Source organism: Phyllobates terribilis, unplaced genomic scaffold, assembly GCF_046119375.1.
Source record: "Phyllobates terribilis strain yellow unplaced genomic scaffold, ASM4611937v1 Scaffold_49__1_contigs__length_9717188, whole genome shotgun sequence".
In the NCBI taxonomy this organism is placed as follows: Eukaryota; Metazoa; Chordata; class Amphibia; order Anura; family Dendrobatidae; genus Phyllobates; species Phyllobates terribilis.
The window spans coordinates 8,819,482-8,841,818 of record NW_027362809.1 but is presented as its reverse complement, the minus strand read 5'-3'; the positions used below and the strand labels follow the sequence as shown (position 1 = coordinate 8,841,818).

Genomic DNA, 22,337 nt, shown 5'->3' with positions numbered 1-22,337 from the left:
CCCACCATGATCCTCCACCCAGTATAATGTACTCCCCATGGTCCTCCACACAATATAATGCACCCCCCATGGTCCTCTATACAAGTATAATGCACTCCCATGGTCCTCCACACAATATAATGCACCCCCCATGGTCCTCTATACAAGCATAATGTACCCCCATAGACCTCCATATAGTTTAATGCACCCCCATGGTCCCCCACACAATATAATGCGCCCACCATGATCCTGCATACAGTATAATGCACCCCCATGGTCCTCCACACAGTATAATGCACTCCCCATGGTCCTCCACACAATATAATGCACCCCCCATACTGTATTATGGCCACTGGTCACTGATTTTAAAAAAATAAATACAGTACTCACCTCTCCTGGTTCCACCCAGTGCTCCAGTCTCCTCAGCGTGCATTGTGAAGCGCCGGACATCTCAGAGCAACGGGCGCCAAGTGTTGGCGTCATCGCAACCGCTGCTCTAAGACGTCAGACAACGAGGAAGAATTATGGGGTGGAAGCGACTGCTTACGCTCCCTCCTCCATCATCATTGCTTGCACTGGGCCTCCCCCCCTCCAGCCATCAGCGCGAGCAATGATGATGGAGGAGGGAGCGTCAGCAGACGCTTCCACCCCCATCATTCTGTGTGGGTGGTCGGCCAGGCAGTATGGGTGCTGATGGGCAGAGGTGGGGCCCGGTGCGGGGAGGGCCCAGTGTGGTGCGCCCCCCTCCCCGGTTCACGTCTCCATAGCAGTGATGGCCTGCCTTCATTGGCGGTACGCCACTGTGTGTATGGGATGTTTGGCTTCAGATGGGAAGGCTATGGGGCTCTCATGCTGGACATGGGGAGGCTATGGGGCTCTCATGCTGGACATGGGGAGGCTATGTGGAGCTCAAGCTGTATATGGGGAAGCTATGTGGGGCTCATGCTGTATATGTGGAGGCTATGTGGGGCTCATGCTGTATATAGAGAGACTATGTGGGGCTCATGCTCTATATAGGGAAGCTATGTGGCGCTCATGCTGTATATAGGGAGGCTATGTGAGGCTCATGGTGTATATAGGAAGGCTATGTGGGGCTCATGCTATATATAGGGAGCCTATGTGGGGCTCTTAAGGTTTATAGGGGCTGTGTGTGGGCTCTTACGGTATATAGGGAGCTCATATGATATATAGAAGGGGGAATATTAATATATACACCGTATATATACACGGTATATAGGGGGAAATAAGCATACTTAATTATGTTCAATATTAAGTGTTCTAATTATTTTATATTAATAAATAACCTATAAATGTGACTCATGGACAGTATAAAATGGACATTAATTGAAAAATTCATAAAAACACATACAAAACAATAATACAAAAGAGGAAAAAAGTAAACAGAAAAATGGGCATCTGAGGGTAGGTAGAAGCATAAATCGACATTTTAAACCATGTACAAAAGCACAGTGACCAAAGTCAGCCTAAGGTAAAGATGCATATGGAGACCATCATTTAAATAAAGTGCAAAGTGCAACAAGGTGTCCCAAGTGAATAGGTACTTAGGCTACATAGAAAAGGGGTCAGTAAATAAATAAATACGACAGCTGATACAGAGGTCAGAGGTACTGGAAAATGGACATGAATGTATCACATGAGCTACCTGAAGATCCCTCAGAGTCCACACAGGTCCGACGCGCGTTTCGCCGTAGGCTTTTACCAGGATACAGAAAGGGGGGTGAGGAGGGGGTATATATAGGACAATTGGCCAATGAGAAGAGTATAAGAACAAAAGCATAGCGCTATGCAAAAAGAGCGCCAAGCAGCGATCTGTTAGAAGACCGCGTCTCATCAGAGCACAGTCCTACCACAGTATCGGTGTTGGCGTGCGTGTCACGTTGGAACGCAAACGCGCCCGGAAGTGACGTAAACTGAACATCCGGGATTCATGTGGAACGCAAACCGGAAGTGAGGTGATAAGAATCACCAGGATTGAAGTAGCGAGGAGGGGAGGAGAATATCTGCAAGGAGTTTATGCGCGCCAACATGGAAAGCAAGGAAACAGTGGTACAGGTAGGTGTAGAAGAGAAGATGTATGTAGAAATAAGAACGTGAACGTGACTAGAAAAACAATGAAAGACAAAATAGGATATATATGTGAAAATAATACATGAGAGAATATAATATATAAATAAATAAATACATAAAAGGCGGCAGATGTAACAAATATGCACCCGATAAATATTATGTCCACGCTCACAAGAAATAAGAACATGGAATTATCGTGATAATCAAAAAATACAGAAAAAGACATAATACTAAGAGACAAAGCAAAAAGTGAAAAAATGAGGTGAAAATATTCATAATAAAATGTGTATATCCATATTGTGGTAGGCATGTAGTCCATCCCAAAGAATGTTTCAAAGTACAGCATAATGGTGTATTTCTTCTCTTCAACTCATGGCCAAAACGAGACTCCTCAAGAAATACATCAAATAGGCGAAAGAACTAATAAGCAAAAGAAAAATAAGTGAAGAACAAGCAGTAAAAACATCATAAAAACAATAAAAATAGACCAATAAAAATAGTGATAAGCAGAAATATAATCAGCAGACAACAATAAAGAGACAACAAAGAAGAAAAGAGAGAAAAGAGAAGAAAGAAGAAGGAAACTGAGAAAGCAGAATACAACGGAAGAGGGAAGTAAATTTAGAGGAAAGGAACAAAGCTGTTGGATTCATTAAGACCATGGGGTACCATGGTATTAAGAGTAAAAATCCATTTCACTTCTTTTTGGGCCAAGACCTTTTTCCAATTTCCGCCTCGGATCCCCACATAGACTCGGTCTATACCACTAACCTTGAGGAGAGAGGCATCACACTCATGGTGCCTTTTAAAATGGCGGGGTAAAGTTTTCAGTTAATCCAAGTTAGTTACTTCTTTGGCTGCTATGATGTCCAAAACATGTTCTCTTGTTCGTTTGCGGAGCTCCCTAGTAGTCATGCCAATATAAATCTTATCACAGGGGCATCTAGCACTATAGATGACCCCTATTGTTGTACACGTGATGGCATGAGTTATGGTATACTCCCTAGATTTGTCCGCGTTAGTGAATGTCTTCTCAGAACAAGTATTTGGACAGGCCACACATGACCCGCAAGGTCTACATCCCCATGAAGGGCCTTTTGATCCAAATATATAGGTTTTCTTCTTACTATTAAGATTACTATGAACAAGTCTATCCCGTAAATTCTGAGCCCGTCTATAAGTAACCATAGGGTTGCGGGGGATATAAGAGGAGAGGGTTTTGTCCAAAAGAAGAACCTGCCAATGTTTGTTCAAAGCATTCCATATCTCATTACTTCTAGAATTAAATGTTGAGATAAATCTCACGATATCCTTTCCTCCAATTTTTCGTTGTTGGTATAGTAGGTTCTTCCTATCTGAGAATTTTGCTCTTCGATAACTTCTCTGTATAGCTTTCTCACTATAACCCCTCTTTCTGAACCTATCTTTGAGGTCCAATGCCTGTTTTTCAAAAGTCTCATCATTGGAACAGATTCGGCGAATTCTCAAAAATTGGCCTGTGGGGATGCCATTAATCAGTTTCCTGGGGTAAGAGGAATTAGCATGCAAAAGGGCGTTAGTCGTCGTAGGCTTCCGAAAAACGCCCGTTTGGATGAGTCCATCACAGTCAATGCTCAGCATAACATCCAAAAACTCCATGTTGTGTCTCCCAGTCTTGAAAGTTAAATTGATGTTGAGGTTGTTGAGGTTTAGAGTGTAGATGAGATGCGCAACCTCCGTGTCAGAGACCTGCCACAAAAAGAAAATATCATCAATGTATCGACCCCAGTACAGGATCCTATCAATACCCTGTACTGGATCGGTCATGAAGATCTCCCTCTCCCACAGCCCCAGGAACCGATTAGCATAAGAGGGGGCACAAGCCGCTCTCATAGCTGTCCCCTGGAGCTGTAGGTAGAAGGACTCTCCATACAGAAAAAAATTGTGACTTAAGGAAAACTGTAAGAGCTCGACCACAAGGTCGCGCATCCCAATCTCCATATCCGACATCTCAAGAAAAACCTTGGTGGCCCTAACTCCGTCCTCATGGCGGATGGACGTATAAAGAGATTCAACATCATTCAACATCACAAACCACCATGAGGACATCCTCATCCACATGTACCCAATCCATTTTTTTTAAGAAAATCGGTAGTGTCCCTAAGGTGGGACGGTAATGTCTCTACCAGAGGATGGGGACAAATTGGTTCACAGAAGTTTTGTACACCAGACACTATAGGTCTACCTGGGGGGGCAGTCATAGTAACATAGTTTGTAAAGCCGAATAAAGACTTGCGTCCATCAAGTTCGACCTGTTAGTTCTGTAATTGCTAAAGTTGATCCAGAGGAGGGCAAAAACCCCAAATGATTTAGCTAATCTTCACCTGAGGAAAAATTCCCTCCCGACTCTGAAACCAGCAGTCAGAATAAATCCCTGTATCAACCTACTATTTTATTTTATTTTTAAGTATACGCTGAAATCTGCCTGGTATCTAGAAATGCATCCAGTCCCCGCTTGAACTGGTGTAGTGAATCCGACATTACCGTCTCCTCACTCAGTGAATTCCATATTCTCACTGCTCTTACAGTAAAGAACCCCTTTCTATGCTGGTGCTGAAACCTTTTCTCTTCCAATCTTAGTGAATGCCCTCTTGTTACCGTAATATCCCTCCTTTTGAACAAATCCCGGGCAAGATCTCTATACTGTCCCCTAACATATTTGTACACATTTATTATGTCCCCCCTCAACCTTCTCTTTTCCAGGCTGAATAGTCCTAGTTTTGCCAACCTCTCTGGGTATTGCAGTCCCTCCATTCCCTTTATTAATTTTGTTGCCCTCCTTTGTACCTTTTCAAGCTCATTTATATCCTTTCTATATATTGGGGCCCATAACTGAGCACAGTATTCCAAGTGTGGTCTGACCAGTGCTTTGTACAGTGGAAGAACAATGTTCTCATCCTTTGCAGCTATATCTCTTCTGATACATCCCATTACCCTGTTTGCCCTTACAGCAGCGGCCTGACTTTGGGCACTCCAATTTAGTTTGCTATCAATCAAGATGCCCAAGTCCTTCTCCATCTCTGAATTCCCCAATGATTTCCCATTCAGTGAGTACTGGTGACTTCCATTTTTCCTTCCCATATGTATGACCTTACATTTCTCCTCGTTAAACCTCATTTGCCATTTAATGCTCCACCTACCCAGCTTATCCAAATCCCTCTGTAGGTCTGCACTGTCCTCTTTTGTATTAATTGTTTTACATAACTTTGTGTCATCTGCAAATATTGATATTTTACTATTTATCCCGTTGACTATGTCGTTAATAAAGATATTAAATAACATTGGGCCTAGTACAGACCCCTGTGGTACCCCACTAGTGACGCTTACCCATTCTGAGTATATTCCATTTATAACTACCCTCTGCCTTCTATCCTTTAGCCAGTTAGCTACCCACTTGCAAACATTTTCCCCCAGCCCCATCATTCTCATTTTGTATACCAACCTATTATGTGGCACGCTATCGAACGCTTTTGAGAAGTCGAGATACACGACATCCACTGGTTCCCCCTGATCTACTCGAGAGCTAACCTCCTCGTAGAAGTCAATCAGGTTTGTTTGGCAGGGGCGATTCCTCATGAATCCATGTTGGTTCGGGATTAAAAGATTATTAGCATCAAGATGCTCCGTAATTGCCTCTTTAATGAAGCTTTCAAAAATTTTGCCCACAACGGACGTCAGACTCACCGGCCGATAGTTTCCGGCGTCACTTTTTGCTCCCTTTTTGAATATTGGCACTACATTCGCCTGTCGCTAATCAAGTGGTACAGACCCAGTCTCAACAGAGTCCTTAAATATAAGATATAACGGTCTGTCTATCACATTACTTAGTTCCCTTAGTACCTGTGGGTGTATGCCATCAGGTCCTGGTGATTTGTTTATTTTAATGTTACTGAGGCGTTTCTGTACCCCAGCTTGGGTTAGATTTGTCATACTTAGTGGAGGATTAAGTTTGTCACTTCTCATTTCTCCTGTTAGTTCGATTTCCTTTGTGAAAGTTGTCGAAAAAAAATTATTTAATAGATTAGCTTTATCCTCATCTTTCTCTATGATTTTGCCTTCCTCACTTTTTATCGGTCCAATATTATCCGATTTAATCCTTTTACTATTTATATACGTAAAGAACAGTTTGGGATTTGATCTACTTTCCCTAGCAATATGTTTCTCTGTTTCCTCCTTCGCTATTTTTATTTGTTTTTTACAGGTTCTCGTTTTTTCCTTGTAACACATTAGTGCCTCCTTACTGTTTTCCTGTTTTAATATCTTGAATGCCTCTTTTTTGCTATTTAACGCCCCTTTTACGTTCTTGTTCAACCATATTGGTTTCCTCTTATTTCTGGCCCTTTTATTCCCATACGGTATATACCTCTCGCACTGAGTATTCAGAATTCTTTTGAAGGTTTCCCATTTACTATTCGTATTCCATTGATTAAGTACTTTGTCCCAGTCAATAAGTTGAAGGTTTTCTATCAGCTGATCAAACTTCGCCCTCCTAAAGTTTAATGTTTTTGTTGTTCCCTTATTGATAACCCTACTGAAGGGCATTTTGAAGTCGATAATATTATGATCGCTATTACCTAGGTGCCCCCCTATCTGTACCTCAGTTATTCTATCAGGCCTATTAGTCAATATTAAGTCCACCACGGCCTTCCCTCTCGTTGGTTCCTGCACTAGTTGGGAGAGATAATTATCCTTAATATTTGTCAAGAACCTCTTTCCTTTTTGAGATCTACAGGTTTCTGTTTCCCAGTCAATATCCGGGTAGTTGAAATCCCCCATTACAATCACTTCATTATGTTTTGCTACTTTGTCTATTTGTCCTAATAACAGATTCTCATTCTCCTCTGTTATATTTGGTGGCTTATAGCAGACCCCCAGTAATATTTTATTATTATTTTTTGCCCCCTCTATCTCTACCCACATGGACTCGACCCCCTATTCTCCCTCTCCTATATCTTCCCTTAGTCTGGGTTTTAGACATGACTTTACATATAAGCAGACTCCTCCGCCTTTCCCGTTTCCGGTCCCTTCTAAATAAACTATAATCTAATAAATTTACCGCCCAGTCGTAGCTATCGTCTAGCCAAGTCTCTGTTATACCTACGATGTCATACCTCTCCTCCGATATAAGCGCCCGCAGCTCATCCGCCTTATTGGTCAGGCTTCTTGCGTTGGTCAGCATGCAAGATAAAACTTTGGGGTTATTTAGCATCCTATTCTTCTCTAACGATCTATGGAACTCTCTGCCGCATGATGTTGTAATGAGTGATTCACTACTAAAATTTAAGAAGGGTATGGATGGCTTTCTTGAAAAGTATAATATTACAGGTTATATATACTAGATTCCCTGATAGGGCATTGATCCAGGGAACTAGTCTGATTGTCGTATGGAGTCGGGAAGGAATTTTTTTCTCCAATGTGGAGCTTCGTGTTTGCCACATGGGGTTTTTTCTTGCCTTCCTCTGGATCAACATGTTAGGCTATGGATTGAACTAGATGGACTTAGTCTTCCTTCAACCTTAAAAACTATGTTACTATGTTACATTCCTCAAAAGTTGAATTTGGGACAAACTGAACAATCAGCACTGAGTGTAATTATTTGTATAATAAAATTGCTAGTTTTATTCATTACAAAAAACTAAATTTTGCTGATTTTTTTGGCTGCATCGAAATACATAAAAAATATAAAACGGTATTAAAAATGAATGTACAACTTTGGATGTTTACTCACTTAAAGGGAATCTGTCACCCCCTGGGATCTATCAGACCTCTAATATGGGCATACATAATATGGGTGTATGAAATGTAAATCTATACATACCTGTATGGCCCATATTAGAGGTCTGCTTGCTTTGAAATATCTTTTTATAAAAGCCATTCTGCTAAGCTTGGCGTCCAGGGGACGCCAAGAAATGCCCGTCTACCTGCTTAATTTAAATATTCCCCCCTCACCATCACAGTCTAGGTCTGCACATCCCGCACATGCGCAATGCGCCTATAATGCAAGGCGCGTTCTTTTTTCTCCCTTCCCTATTTTACACTGCTGGGCTCTAGTGCGCAGGTGCTAGGGAGTCACTGTGACTTCCGCTCCAGTGACCTCCGGTGTGCACAACAGTAAGGTTTGGTCTCCACTTCCTCCCGGCATCCTGATTTTATAAAAAGATATTTCAAAGCAAACAGACCTCTAATATGGGCCATACAGGTATGTATAGATTTACATTTCTATCACCTGTATGCCCATATTAGAGGTCTGATAACTCCCAGGGGGTGACAGATTCCCTTTAAAAAATCAATTTACTTCAAATAAAAACACCATGAAATCATCCACTGGGATTTAGCTTTCTTATATAAAGCAGGCAAAATCCTAGAGGGGGGAAGGAACTGGTGCATTGGGCCAGTAGTTATAGTATTAACCCCTTATATAAAATAAATTAATCTGATCACTAAACGGCATAATGAGAAAAAAATTTAAAGGCCAGAATTACGTGTTTTTGGCCACCACAACATTGCAATAAAATGCAATAAGAGGCGATCAAAACATGGTATCCACGCCAAAATGGTATCAATAAAAACGTCCCGCCAAAAAAAAAAAAAAAAGCCCCCAACGACGATGTGGACAGAAAAATAAAAAAGGAAAAAAATGATAAAACTGAAAATGGCCCGAGGGTTAAAACACCCCTAGGTGCAAGCTTGGAAGAAATCTGTGGTCCTGTGATCAACAAAAATGATCACCAGTAAATGAAATGGACGTGGATGTGATCAGAGCAGGATATTGTACAGACCGAAATCAGGGGGGTAATTCCTGTGTATAAACATCCCATAAAAATAGATATGAGCCATATCTAGTCCACGGCTCAATATTACTGCGAAAAATACCATTCCAGGATTCCTATAGATCCAGGGGCGGACAAAGAATGTAGTGGGCCCCTGTGCAAGAATTTTTTTGCCCCCCCCCCGTGCATCTCTCATCCCCCCCATGCATCTCTGATTCCCCCCACTCCTAGTTAATTGTATTTAAAAAAAATAAAACTTGTTATACTTACCCCCAGGGCCGGCTCCAGGTTTTTGTGGGCCCTGGGCGAAAGAGTCTCAGTGGGCCCCTTTAACACATACCATGATTCATGATGCACAGATACGACAGGGAAATATATATATATAGTACAAGGCCAAGGATTTCACTTACTACATTACATGAGTGATATCTATTGTAAATTCTACAATAGCTCAGAAACCGGCAAATCCTCACAGCGCACAGTGCAGACCGGACAGTATAGTCCTCCATACAGTATTATGGGCACCATATCATGCTCCATACAGGATACTGACCCCCTTATAACGCTCCATACAGGATATTGGTCCCCATATAACGCTCCATACAGAATACTGGTCCCCATATATAGCTTCATACAGGATACTGGTCCCCATATAACGCTCCATACAGGATACTGGTCCCAATATAACGCTCCATACAGGATACTGGTCCCCATATAACGCTCCATACAGGATACTGGTCCCCATATAACACTGCATACAGAATACTGGCTCCCATAAAATGCTCCATACAGAATACTGGCCCCCATATAACGCTCCATACAGAATACTGGCCCCCATATAACGCTCCATACAGAATACTGGCCCCCATATAAAGCTCCATACAGAATACTGGCCCCCATATAACGCTCCATACAGAATACTGGCCCCCATAAAAAACTCCATACAGAATACTGACCCCCATATAAAACTCCATACAGAATACTGGCCCCCATATAAAACTCCATACAGAATACTGGCCCCCATATAAAACTCCATACAGAATACTGGCCCCCATATAACGCTCCATACAGAATACTGGCCCCCATATAACGCTCCATACAGAATACTGACCCCATATAACGCTCCATAGAGAATACTGTCCCCCATATAACGCTCCATACAGAATATTGGCCCACATATAACGCTCCATGCAGGCTGTTCCCCCCCTTATAATGCCCCATGCAGGATGACACCCCCCTTTTAATGCCCTATGCAGGATGTCACCTCTACCCCCCATAAAATGCCCCATGCAGGATGTCACCTCTCCCCCCCATATAATGCCCCTTGAAGGATGTCACTTCCCCCCTTTTCAATGCCCCATGCAGTAAGTCAGACCACCCCCTCCCTTATCATGCCCCATGCAGTAATTCAGACCACCCCCTCCCTTATAATGCCCCATGCAGGATGTCACTTCCCCCCTTCCAATGCCCCATGCAGGATGTCACTTCCCCCCTTCCCCTCTTATAATGCCCCATGCAGGATGTCACACACCCCCCACAACCATATAAAGCCCCATGCAGGATGTCAATTCCCCCCTCCCCCTCTTATAATGCCCCATGCAGGATGTCACTTCCCCCCTCCCCCTCTTATAATGCCCCATGCAGGATGTCACTTCCCCCCCTTCCCCTCTTATAATGCCCCATGCAGGATGTCAATTCCCCCCTCCCCCTCTTATAATGCCCCAAGCAGGATGTCACTTCCCCCCTTCCCCTCTTATAATGCCCCATGCAGGATGTCAACCCCCCATATAATGCCCCATGCAGGATGTCACCCCCCCATATAATGCCCCATGCAGGATGTCACCCCCCCCATATAATGCCCCATGCAGGATGTCACCCCCCCCATATAATGCCCCATGCAGGATGTCACCTCTACCCCCCATATAATGCCCCATTCAGGATGTCACCTCTCCCCCCATATAATGCCCCATGCAGGATGTCACACCCACTCTCCCCCCACCATATAATGCCTCATGCCCCCATACATAAAAAAAAAAAAATCAAATACTCACCTCCCTTCTTACCTGCTGCTGATCCGGACTCCAGCGTTGCGTCGTGCCCTGATGGCGGCCCTGCTGGAGGGGCCCCCTCTCCCTCGGGGGCCCCCCATTCAATGAACCGTCTGCACGGGCGGTAGGTCCGCCCCTGTATAGATCTACATCCAATAAGTGTCCTGCATCCCAGTGGGGTTCAGCATTGTCATATAGGGCAGGATAAAGCCCAGTGGCCAGAAGGGCCTGGTCCCTCTGCCCAGCAGGGAATAGCCGGCTCTGGGTGACAGCACAATGCCAGTGGCCAGAAGGGCCTGGTCCCTCCGCCCAGCAGGGAATAGCCAGCTCTGGGTGACAGCACAATGCCAGTGGCCAGAAGGGCCTGGTCCCTCTGCCAAGCAGGGAATAGCCGGCTCTGTGTGACAGCACAATGCCAGTGGCCAGAAGGGCCTGGTCCCTCTGCCCAGCAGGGAATAGCCGGCTCTGTGTGGGTGACAGCACAATGACAGTGGCCAGAAGGGCCTGGTCCCTCTGCCCAGCAGGGAATAGCCGGCTCTGGGTGACAGCACAATGCCAGTGGCCAGAAGGGCCTGGTCCCTCTGCCCAGCAGGGAATAGCTGGCTCTGTGTGGGTGACAGCACAATGACAGTGGCCAGAAGGGCCTGGTCCCTCTGCCCAGCAGGGAATAGCCGGCTCTGGGTGACAGCACAAGGCCAGTGGCCAGAAGGGCCTGGTCCCTCTGCCCAGCAGGGAATAGCCGGCTCTGGGTGACAGCACAATGACAGTGGCCAGAAGGGCCTGGTCCCTCTGCCCAGCAGGGAATAGCCGAATCTGTGTGTCAGCACAATGCCAGTGGCCTGGTCCCTCTGCCCAGCAGGGAATAGCCGGCTCTGTGTGACAGCACAATGCCAGTGGCCAGAAGGGCCTGGTCCCTCTGCCCAGCAGGGAATAGCCGGCTCTGGGTGACAGCACAATGACAGTGGCCAGAAGGGCCTGGTCCCTCTGCCCAGCAGGGAATAGCCGGCTCTGGGTGACAGCACAATGCCAGTGGCAAGAAGGGCCTGGTCCCTCTGCCCAGCAGGGAATAGCCGGCTCTGGGTGACAGCACAATGCCAGTGGCCAGAAGGGCCTGGTCCCTCTGCCCAGCAGGGAATAGCCGGCTCTGTGTGACAGCACAATGCCAGTGGCCAGAAGGGCCTGGTCCCTCTGCCCAGCAGGGAATAGCAGGCTCTGGGTGACAGCACAATGCCAGTGGCCAGAAGGGCCTGGTCCCTCTGCCCAGCAAGGAATAGCCGGCTCTGGGTGACAGCACAATGCCAGTGGCCAGAAGGGCCTGGTCCCTCTGCCCAGCAGGGAATAGCCGGCTCTGTGTGACAGCACAATGCCAGTGGCCAGAAGGGCCTGGTCCCTCTGCCCAGCAGGGAATAGCCGGCTCTGGGTGACAGCACAATGCCAGTGGCCAGAAGGGCCTGGTCCCTCTGCCCAGCAGGGAATAGCCGGCTCTGGGTGACAGCACAATGCCAGTGGCCAGAAGGGCCTGGTCCCTCTGTCCAGCAAGGAATAGCCGGCTCTGGGTGACAGCACAATGCCAGTGGCCAGAAGGGCCTGGTCCCTCTGCCCAGCAGGGAATAGCCGGCTCTGGGTGACAGCACAATGCCAGTGGCCAGAAGGGCCTGGTCCCTCTGTCCAGCAAGGAATAGCCGGCTCTGTGTGACAGCACAATGACAGTGGCCAGAAGGGCCTGGTCCCTCTGCCCAGCAGGGAATAGCCGGCTCTGGGTGACAGCACAATGACAGTGGCCAGAAGGGCCTGGTCCCTCTGCCCAGCAGGGAATAGCCGGCTCTGGGTGACAGCACAATGCCAGTGGCCAGAAGGGCCTGGTCCCTCTGTCCAGCAGGGAATAGCCGGCTCTGTGTGGGTGACAGCACAATGACAGTGGCCAGAATGACCAGGCCCTTTACCGCACTGGGAGAGCCACAACCCTGCTCCAGCCCCAGGGTGCACCGCAGCCTCCGGCTCCTCTGCTATCACGTGTCTCTGCGCGCCATGCAGTGACGTCACCGCGCTGCCCGACGTCCCCTGCGTGACACCGGATTCCCTGCGTCCTGCTGAAGTGACAGACGAGGCCCTCAGCTTCTGTCCCGGACGAAGCTGACACCCCAGGGAGGTACCGCCGGCGGGGGGCGGGCAGAGAGCGGTGTTAGGGGCTGCCTGCCCCCCCGGCCGTCACTGTGCTGGAGCCGGAGGAAGGAGCCTGGCGGCCAGCGCTGCCTGCGACAGTTGGTGATTTTGTTTAAAACTGCGCCATCTACCGCCCGGTAAATGTATTGACACGACATGTAATGTGCGGCTTCATGCAGCTCGCTCCTGCGCTCCCTCTACTGGTGGCTGCAGGTAGTGCTCTTGTCACCATTTGTACCATGAAGTATATAGATATGGATTATATCATGTGCACTATAGTAGAGACTCCGGGGCACATCCTGTGCTGGGTTTATTGGGGGTGGTTGTTCTATCACAGAGAAGTTTCTAAATAAATATTTATTCCAGATTACAAAGAAAATGAAGAAAGCAGTGACAATAATGAATTGCTGTGCTGGTCCTGGGCTTCTCTCTTCTCTTTTGACCTCATCGCCTTCTGCCTTATGACATCGCTCGATCTGCCACTCGCACCAGCTGCAGCCGATCACTTGAGCAGAGCAGTCGTCTCACCGGCAGATGTGTCCTCCCCTTAGACCCCAAACACGAGCACCATTTTCTCCAGGCCGCAGATGGAAGATTGTGATTTACTGATCTCAGGCTCCGCACAAAGTGACAGATAAGTATTAATGATCCGTGTCCGTATTCCTCCCTCCACTGTCTTCCCTGCGGTAGATCTTTCTAGGACCCCGGTACAATGGCCGCAGTACTGCAGGATACAAGGATTGCAGCAGGTGTCTCCCCTCACCCCTGGTATCACATCTGTTACTGTGCGGCTGAACCTGCTGCAGGGACTGTGGGAGAAATCCTAAAGACACTGTCCCATATTACTGCCGCCATCCTGGGGACACATTCACAGACCGATTTTGGCCTGGATTTGGGTCAGGAATTTGTAAGCCAAAATCAGGAGTCGGTGCAAAAGAGGTTCAGGTCTCTCCAAGATAGATTTTATCTGTTTGTTTCACTCCTGGTTTTCTCTAAAAAAAATGCTGATTTAATCCATAGTGTATATGTGGTGGTTGCATATCTGTAGTATAGATGTGCTGTCTATTTACACACAGTATGTGAAGTGTATGTGTTAGCCTACCTTCACACATCCACTTTTTAAAGGGAATATGTCACCACTTTGGAGCTATGGGCATACAGGGTATAGAAAAGTAAATCTATACATACCTGTATGGCCCATGGTAGAGGTCTGAATGCAGAGAAATGTAGTTTTATCTCCTTGGTTTTTCACAAGATACCAAGCTATCCCTACCAATCTGCTTATTATTCCACCAATTCCCGCCTATGTCCACGTTTACCATATTTCTCCCCCTCCCCGCACTTGACAGGTCCCTGTGACGTGCGCTTTCTTCCCTCACCTCCCGGCACAAGCGCAAAGCGCGGCATACCGGGAGCGCACTTTGTTTCCTCCTGGGCCCGTTTGGCTGAGCACAGTGCCACAGTGACTCCCCAGCGCCTGCGCAATAGAGCACTGTGGCACTGTACTCAGACAAACGGGCCCGGGAGGAAACAAAGGGCCCTCCCTGTGGGGGGACGCCAAGCCTGTGAAAAACCAAGGAGATAATACTACGTTTCTCTGCATTCAGATCTCTACCATGGCCATACAGGTATGTATAGATTTACTTTTCTGTACCCTGTATGCCCATAGTAGAGGTCTGATAACTCCAAAGTGGTGACAGATTCCCTTTAAGGGCTGCAAAAACGGACACACGCACACCCATTGTATTCAATGGTGGTGCACGAATGTAGTTTTTTTCACATGGACGACGTGTCCGTGTGAAAAACTTGCAGACATGTAATTTTTTCTAGCAGCACGAAGGAAATGCGTGCATGCCGCACACGTGCACACTGATGACACACGTGCACACTGATGACACACGGTTGACATGTACCAGAATGAAAAGCTCCAGCGCCTGGAAAAGCAGTACAGTTAGCGCCAGGACTGTGGAGTCGGTAAGCCAAACCTCCGACTCCTCAATTTCCATGACTCCGACTCCCTCATACATGGCTCATGTTTAAGTGATAAATTTACTGCAGTACACATTCATCTCAGCTAAAAGTCTAGACCCTTAGATCAGGAATAGGACAGACATTTATAGGACATTTCATAACTTTCCAAAATTCTTATGAAAAAATATTCCCCACAAACTGCATTGAACTACTGTACCCAATTTATTATATATTTTAGGAGTCAGAGTCAGTCCATTTGATACTGACTCTGACTCCACCAAAATGGACTCTGACTCCACAGCCCTGGTTAGCGCTGATACCGGGTGCTGACAACTGTCATCATCCTCTCCTGGTCTTCCTGTGACTAGCAAGATCAGGCAACGCTGATGACGGTTGCAGTCAGCGCATTAAATAATTGAAAAAAAAAAACGCCGTGGCCTCCCCCCATATATTTTATCCCCTAGTGACCAAGCCAATTTTGACCTTAAATGGAATCTTTCACCCCCTGGGACTTATCTGACCTACCAATATGGGCATACAGGTGATAGAAATGTAGATCTATTCATACCTGTATGCCTCATATTAGAGGTCTTGTTGCTGTGAAATTTCTTTTTATTCATTCTGATTTCTGATGGCTTGCGGGCCCTGCGCCTGGAATAAATCCCTGCCTCCTATATTACTTATAATGTTTCCCCCCTCCCCTGCACGTCACAGTGCCCTGTGACGTGCATTTGCGGCGACCAAATCCCGCGCACTTCACATTTTGCAGAAGGCGCACTCCCGTGTTTGGTCATAGTACTGCAGGGATCTTGTATTCAAGCACCTACAAGTCTCTATGACTTCCCGGTCCGGGATTTGGCCGCCGCAACTGCACGTCACAGGGCACCGTGACGTGCAGTGGAGTGGGGAAACATTATAAATCACACAGGAGGTGGGGATTTCTTCCGGGTCCAGGGACTGGAACGCATCAGAAACCAGAATGAATAAGAAGACATTTCACAGCAATAAGACCTCTAATATGAGGAATACAGGTATAAATAGATTTACATTTCTGTCACCTGTATGCCCATCTTAGTAGGTCAGATAAGTCCCAAGGGGTAACAGATTCCCCTTAATGACCAAACCAATTTTTACAATTCTGACCAGGGTAAGTTTATGAGGTACTAACCCCGGAACGCTTCAACAGAGCTCACTGATTCTGAGACTGTTTTTTCGTGACATATTGTCCTTCATGGTAGTGGTAAAATTTGTTCAATATGACTTGCGTTTATTGTCAAAAATGTTGAAAATGTTGCAAAGTTTCAAATTTGAATTCTTATGCCCTTAAATCAGAGATATGTCACACAAAATAGTTAATAAATAACATTTCCCACATGTCTACTTTACATCAGCACAATTTTTGAAACAATTATTATATGTTATAATGGTTAAACGTTGACCTGCGATTTCTCATTTTGTCAACAAAATTTACAAAACCGTTTTTTTTTTTTAGGGACCACATTACATTTGAAGTGATTTTTAGGGGTCTATATGACAGAAAATACCCATAAGTAACACAATTCTAAAAACTGCATCCCTCAAGGTGCTAAAAAACACATTAATATTATTATTATTATAGTGCCATTTATTCCATGGCGCTTTACATGTAAAAAAAGGGGTATACCTACAAAAACAATTACAATGATCTTTAACAAAATGTGACGGCGACTGGTACAGGAGGAGCGAGGACCCTGTCCATGAGGGCTCACAGTCTACAAGGGATGGGTGAGGATACAGTAGGTGAGGGTAGAGCTAGTCGTGCAGCGGTATGGTGGAGCAATGGTTACTGGCTGGAGCAAAGGTTGTAGGCTTGTTGGAAGAGGTGAGTGAGTCTTCAGGTTCCTTTTGAAGGTTTTCACGGTGGGCGAGAGTCTGATGTGTTGGGGTAGAGAGTTCCAGAGTAGTGTGGACGCACGGCAGAAATTTTATATGCGATTGTGGGAAGAGGAGATAAGAGGGGAGTAGAGCAGGAGATCTTGTGAGGATCGGAGGTTACGTGCAGGTATGTCCCGGGAGACTAGGTCACAGATATATGGAGGAGACAGGTTGTGGATGGCTTTGGGCTTTGTATGCCGTGGTTAGGGTTTTGAACTGGAGTCTGGGTAATGCGGAGCCAGTAAAGGGATTGACAGAGAGGTGAGTCTGGGGAATAGCGTAGGGACAGGTGGATTAGTCGGGCAGCAGAATTTAGGATAGATTGGAGGGGTGCAAGAGTGTTAGAGGGGAGGCCACAGAGAAGGAGGTTGCAGTATTCGAGGCGGGAGATGATGAGGGTGTGCACTAGTGTTTTTGCAAATTCATGGTTGAGGAATGTGCGGAATCGGGAGATATTTTTGAGTTGGAGTCGGCAGGAAGTGGAAAGGGTTTGGATATGTGGTTTGAAGAAGAGATCAGAGTCCAGGGTTACCTATGTACCGTACGTCACGTCTGCGTCCTTTGTGTGTGCATAACTCACTCACTGACACACACATGCACACACTCCCCGACTCTCTTTTTCTCTTTCTTGCACTCACAAACATTCTTTCACATTCTTTCACACTCTCCTACACACACACTCACTATCATGTGCATACACTCACACAACCTTTCTCTCACTCTCCTACACACACTCTCAGACACACTCACACAAACTCACTATCACATGCGCACACTCACTCACTGTAAAACACACACATACACACTATCACGCACACACACACATTGTCTATCAAACACTGTCATGCACACACACACCCTCTCTCACACACTCACTATCACGCATGCATACACGATCTCGCACAAGCACGCTGGCACAAGCACGCTGGCACTCACATAAAAACACTCACACAAGCATGCACACACAAACTCACACACACGCTTACAGAAACAGGCTCCCACAAAGACGCTGACACTCTCACAAACATGCTCACACTCTCACAAACACGCTCGCATAAACACGCTCGCACAAACACACTCGCACAAACAATTGTTTGATAGGCAAACATCACATCTAGAGTTTGCAAGATATACCTTCCAGCTACTTAATGTGAATTAGAAGCAAATTCTTTGAAGATTACGTCTACCTAAATGGAAGAAAACGCACCTATCTTGGTGATGGATAGGACAGCTTGAGGGGATATGGAGGAGGCTGTTTTTTTGATAGCAAAATGTTTAAATTACACCTAATAATTTATAGAAAGTATCAGATTTTTCTAACTATTGAACTCACCTTAATTTAAAACACACCCCAGGTTTAGATAGTATCAAAATAGGAGCAATACTTTTGCAACTAATTTAAATTTCCTGGAGGTGTAAATTTGGGAAGGATTTGATAATACTAACTTTACTTTACACACACACACACACACACACACTCTTTCACATACTGTCTCTCACACACACACTCTTTCACATACTGTCTCTCACACAAGCACAGTCACTCAAACACACACAAACAGACTCACACAAACAGACTCACACAAACAGACTCACACAACACTCTCACACAACACTTTCACACAAACACATGCACACACTCTCACACAAACACATGCACACACTCTCACACAAACACATGCACACACTCTCACACAAACACACAAACGCGCTGGCACAAACACATAAATGCTCACACAAACATGATCACACTCTCACACAAACACGCTCACACAACACTTACACAAACACGCTCACAAAAAGACGCTCACACAAATACTCACATAAACACGCTCGCACAAACACGCTGACCCATCCACACTTGCACAAACACACTGACACAAACACACTGACACAAACACGCTCGCACAAACACGCTGACCCATCCACACTTGCACAAACCTCACACAAATCTCCTCACACGCTCACACTCTCACACAAACCCGCTTACACCAACACTCTCTCACAAGCACGCTCACACAAACACGCTGACACTCACACAAACACACAAGCATGCACACACAAACACGCTGACACTCACACAAACACACAAGCATGCACACACAAACACGATCACAATCTCACACACGCTTACACAAACACGCTCACACAAACACACTTACACCATCAGGCTCACAGGCTCACACAAACAGGCTCACACACTCATACAAACACGCTGACAAACAAGCTGACACAAACAAGCTGACGCTCTCACACAAACAGGCTCACACTCTCACACAAACTGACTCACAAACACTCTTACACAAACACGCTCACACAACACTCTCACACGCTTACACAAACACGCTCACACAAACACACTCACATAAACACTCTCACACAAACACGCTGACAACGCTCACACAAACACGCTCACACTCACACAAACACGCACACAAACGCGCTGACACAAAGATGCGGACACAAAAAAGTCTGATACAAACGCTGACAAACACACAAACACTGTTAGAAAAAACTAACAGGAGGGTTCTATCTTGTGTTTGTGGTCTCGTGACCATCTGCCTATATATTTCAGCTCCGCCCTTCTGGCTTTGCTGGACTTCAGTGTTGTTTTGACTGTCTCTAGCCAGGTGCTTCGGTGCCTATCTGTCTAGTTCGCTTGGTCCTCTGGACCTCTAGTACTTTTTGTCAGTTTGTCTTTTGTGCTCTGCAACATCTTCTGTTTAGGAGGTGTCCCATTTTTGTCACAGTCCTTAGTTCATTTAGGGACCCCTTCCTTAAATCTATAGGTCTCCGTTCAGACTAGCCGAGGACGAAGGTGGGTCTGTTCACAAGGAACAGGCAGCCCGCTACATCGTAGGGATTCAGCTTAGTCTTACTGTAGGGACAGCTTTCCCTTATCTTTCCTTAGTTTATGTTGCAGATCATAACAGTAAGTCCAGCCCAAAAAAAAAAAAACTAAAAAGGAAAGAAATTCGGGGATCAGTATGGTTTCTGTCCAGGAGTTGGCTCAATGCCTGCAGGGATTGTCTCTGGAGGTGGCCGAGCTTCAGCAACACGTGAGTAGCTGTCCTGGAGCGCATTTTGTCGAACCCAAGGTAGGACTGCCTGATGTTTTTTATGGTAAACAGCAAGATTTTTTTTTTCTTTAAAAATGCTTGTTTGTTATATTTTCGTTTGAGACCAAGGTCCTCTGGGAATGAATCACAGCACATTGGTTTTATTATATCACTTTTGCGCAAAGAACTACAGGGGTGGACCTTTTCTGTCCAACCTAATGATCCGTGTTTAAGTTCTGTTGAAGAATTTTTTTCTGCTATGGGGCTATTATATGACGATCCTGATCGAATCTCATCTGCTGAATCAGAACTTAGACGTTTGAATCAGGGGTCAGATGATGTTGAAAATTATTGCACACACTTCAGGAGATGGGCCTTAGAAGTTAAATGGAATGATTCTGCGCTGAGATGTTTATTTCTTGCTGGTCTGAGTGAAAGGGTTAAGGATTTGCTAATTGCATTCCCTGTACCTGAGACTCTACAGGAAGCTATGCAGTTAGCTGTTCGTATTGACAGGAGACTGAGGTCCAGGGTTAATGATGTAAAAACTCCTGTAACTTCAGGTCCTAGTTCCCAGAAAATCTGCTCTGTCAGCGGAGAACCGATGGAGGTTGGGGCGAGGTCACTCCGCTCTCAGGAAAGATCGGAGATTCACCGAAGGTTTGTGTCTTTATTGTGGTAAAGCCGACCATTTGATTAAGTATTGTGAGCATCGTTTAAGTAAAGAAAAAAAAAAAAGGTCAGTTACATCTGCATAGCTTTTTTACGCTCTGCAGGAGTGTTTCTTTCTGGGAGTACTACTCTGCAAGGAGATTTGATTGAATTTCAGGTATTTGTGGATTGTGGTTCAACACTTAATGTGATTGATAAAGGGTTTTTGGAAAAACTTAAATTGAAATCCAAACCGTTGCCATCACCTATTTCTGTGGTTGCAATTGATAACACTCCTTTGAAATGTATTACTCACAAGACTGCTGCATTTCCTGTCACTTTCAATGGAGGTCACCAAGAAATTTTTGACTTGGTTGTTTCGGATAATTTGCCCTCTCCAGTTGTTCTAGGATTGCCTTGGTTAAAACTGCACAATCCTTTATTGGACTGGTCTACTAATGTGATTAAGTCTTGGAGTCCGAAGTGCTATGATAAATGTTGTAATGGTCGCATTGCAGCTGTGGAAAAAGGAGAATTACCATACCTATTCAAGATTTTTGGAGGTTTTTTTCGGAGGAGGAGTCGCAAGTTTTACCTCCTCATAGGGATTATGATTGCGCCATTGAGTTTGTTCCAGGTGCTACTCTTCCCAAAAGTCGCTTGTTTAATCTGACTATCCCTGAAAGAAAGGCCTTGGAGGAGTACATAGAGGCTAGCCTGGCTGCTGGTCACATTAGACCTTCTAAGTCACTTGTGGCAGTTGGATTCTTCTTTGTTAAAAATAAGGACGGCGGTTTACGTCCATGTCTGGATTTTCGTGAAATTAATAAGATTACCGTACGCAATTCCTACCCATTGCCGTTAATTCCTGACTTGTTTAACCAGTTAGTGGGAGCCAAGTGGTTCTCCAAAACTGATCTCCGGGGGGCATACAATTTGTTACGTGTGAAGGAGGGTGATGAATGGAAAACTGCCTTTAACACTCCGGTAGGTCATTTTGAGAATCTGGTGATGCCTTTTGGTCTTACCAATGCACCTGCATTTTTTCAGAACCTTATTAATGACATCCTGAGACCTTTGATTGGTAAGAATGTGGTTGTGTATTTGGATGACATTTTGATTTATGCGCCAGATCTAGAGTCCCATTGGCAGAGTGTACGTGAAGTTTTGCAGTTATTGAGTGATAATTCACTCTTTGCTAAGCTGGAGAAATGTAAGTTCGCTGTGCAGAAAATTAGTTTTTTGGGCTACATTGTCTCCAGCGAGGGCTTTGAGATGGACCCGGTGAAGGTTCAGGCTGTGCAGGAATGGCCTAGGCCTATTGGTTTGAAATCTATACAGAGATTTTTGGGTTTTGCCAATTATTACAGGAAATTCATTAAGAATTTTTCTGTAATTGTTAAACCTCTAACCGATCTCACCAGGAAAGGGGTGAATATGGCCCAGTGGACTACTGAGGCCATTGAAGCGTTTGAGTATCTCAAAAGAGAGGTTCAGTTCTGCCCCTATCCTTATTGAGCCTGATGAGACCAAGCCTTTTTTGGTCGAGGTCGATGCTTCATCGGTGGGGGTCGGAGCAGTTTTGTCTCAGGAGAATAAGGGTGGAGTACATCCTTGTGCCTTCTTTTCGAAAACCGAACTGAATTATGATGTTG

General features: G+C 45.6%; 1 protein-coding gene across 1 annotated transcript in view; it reads right to left on the bottom strand.

Annotated features, from left to right (window-relative positions):
• Positions 1-2,844: 2,844 nt before the first annotated feature.
• LOC141191667 (uncharacterized) overlaps positions 2,845-22,337 on the bottom strand; it is a 142,686-nt gene continuing 123,193 nt past the window's right edge. The window contains exon 2 of the mRNA XM_073661613.1: positions 2,845-3,795. Within this exon, the coding sequence (XP_073517714.1) occupies positions 2,899-3,795 (897 nt within the window). The 3' untranslated portion in view covers positions 2,845-2,898. The remainder of the gene's footprint in view (positions 3,796-22,337) is intronic.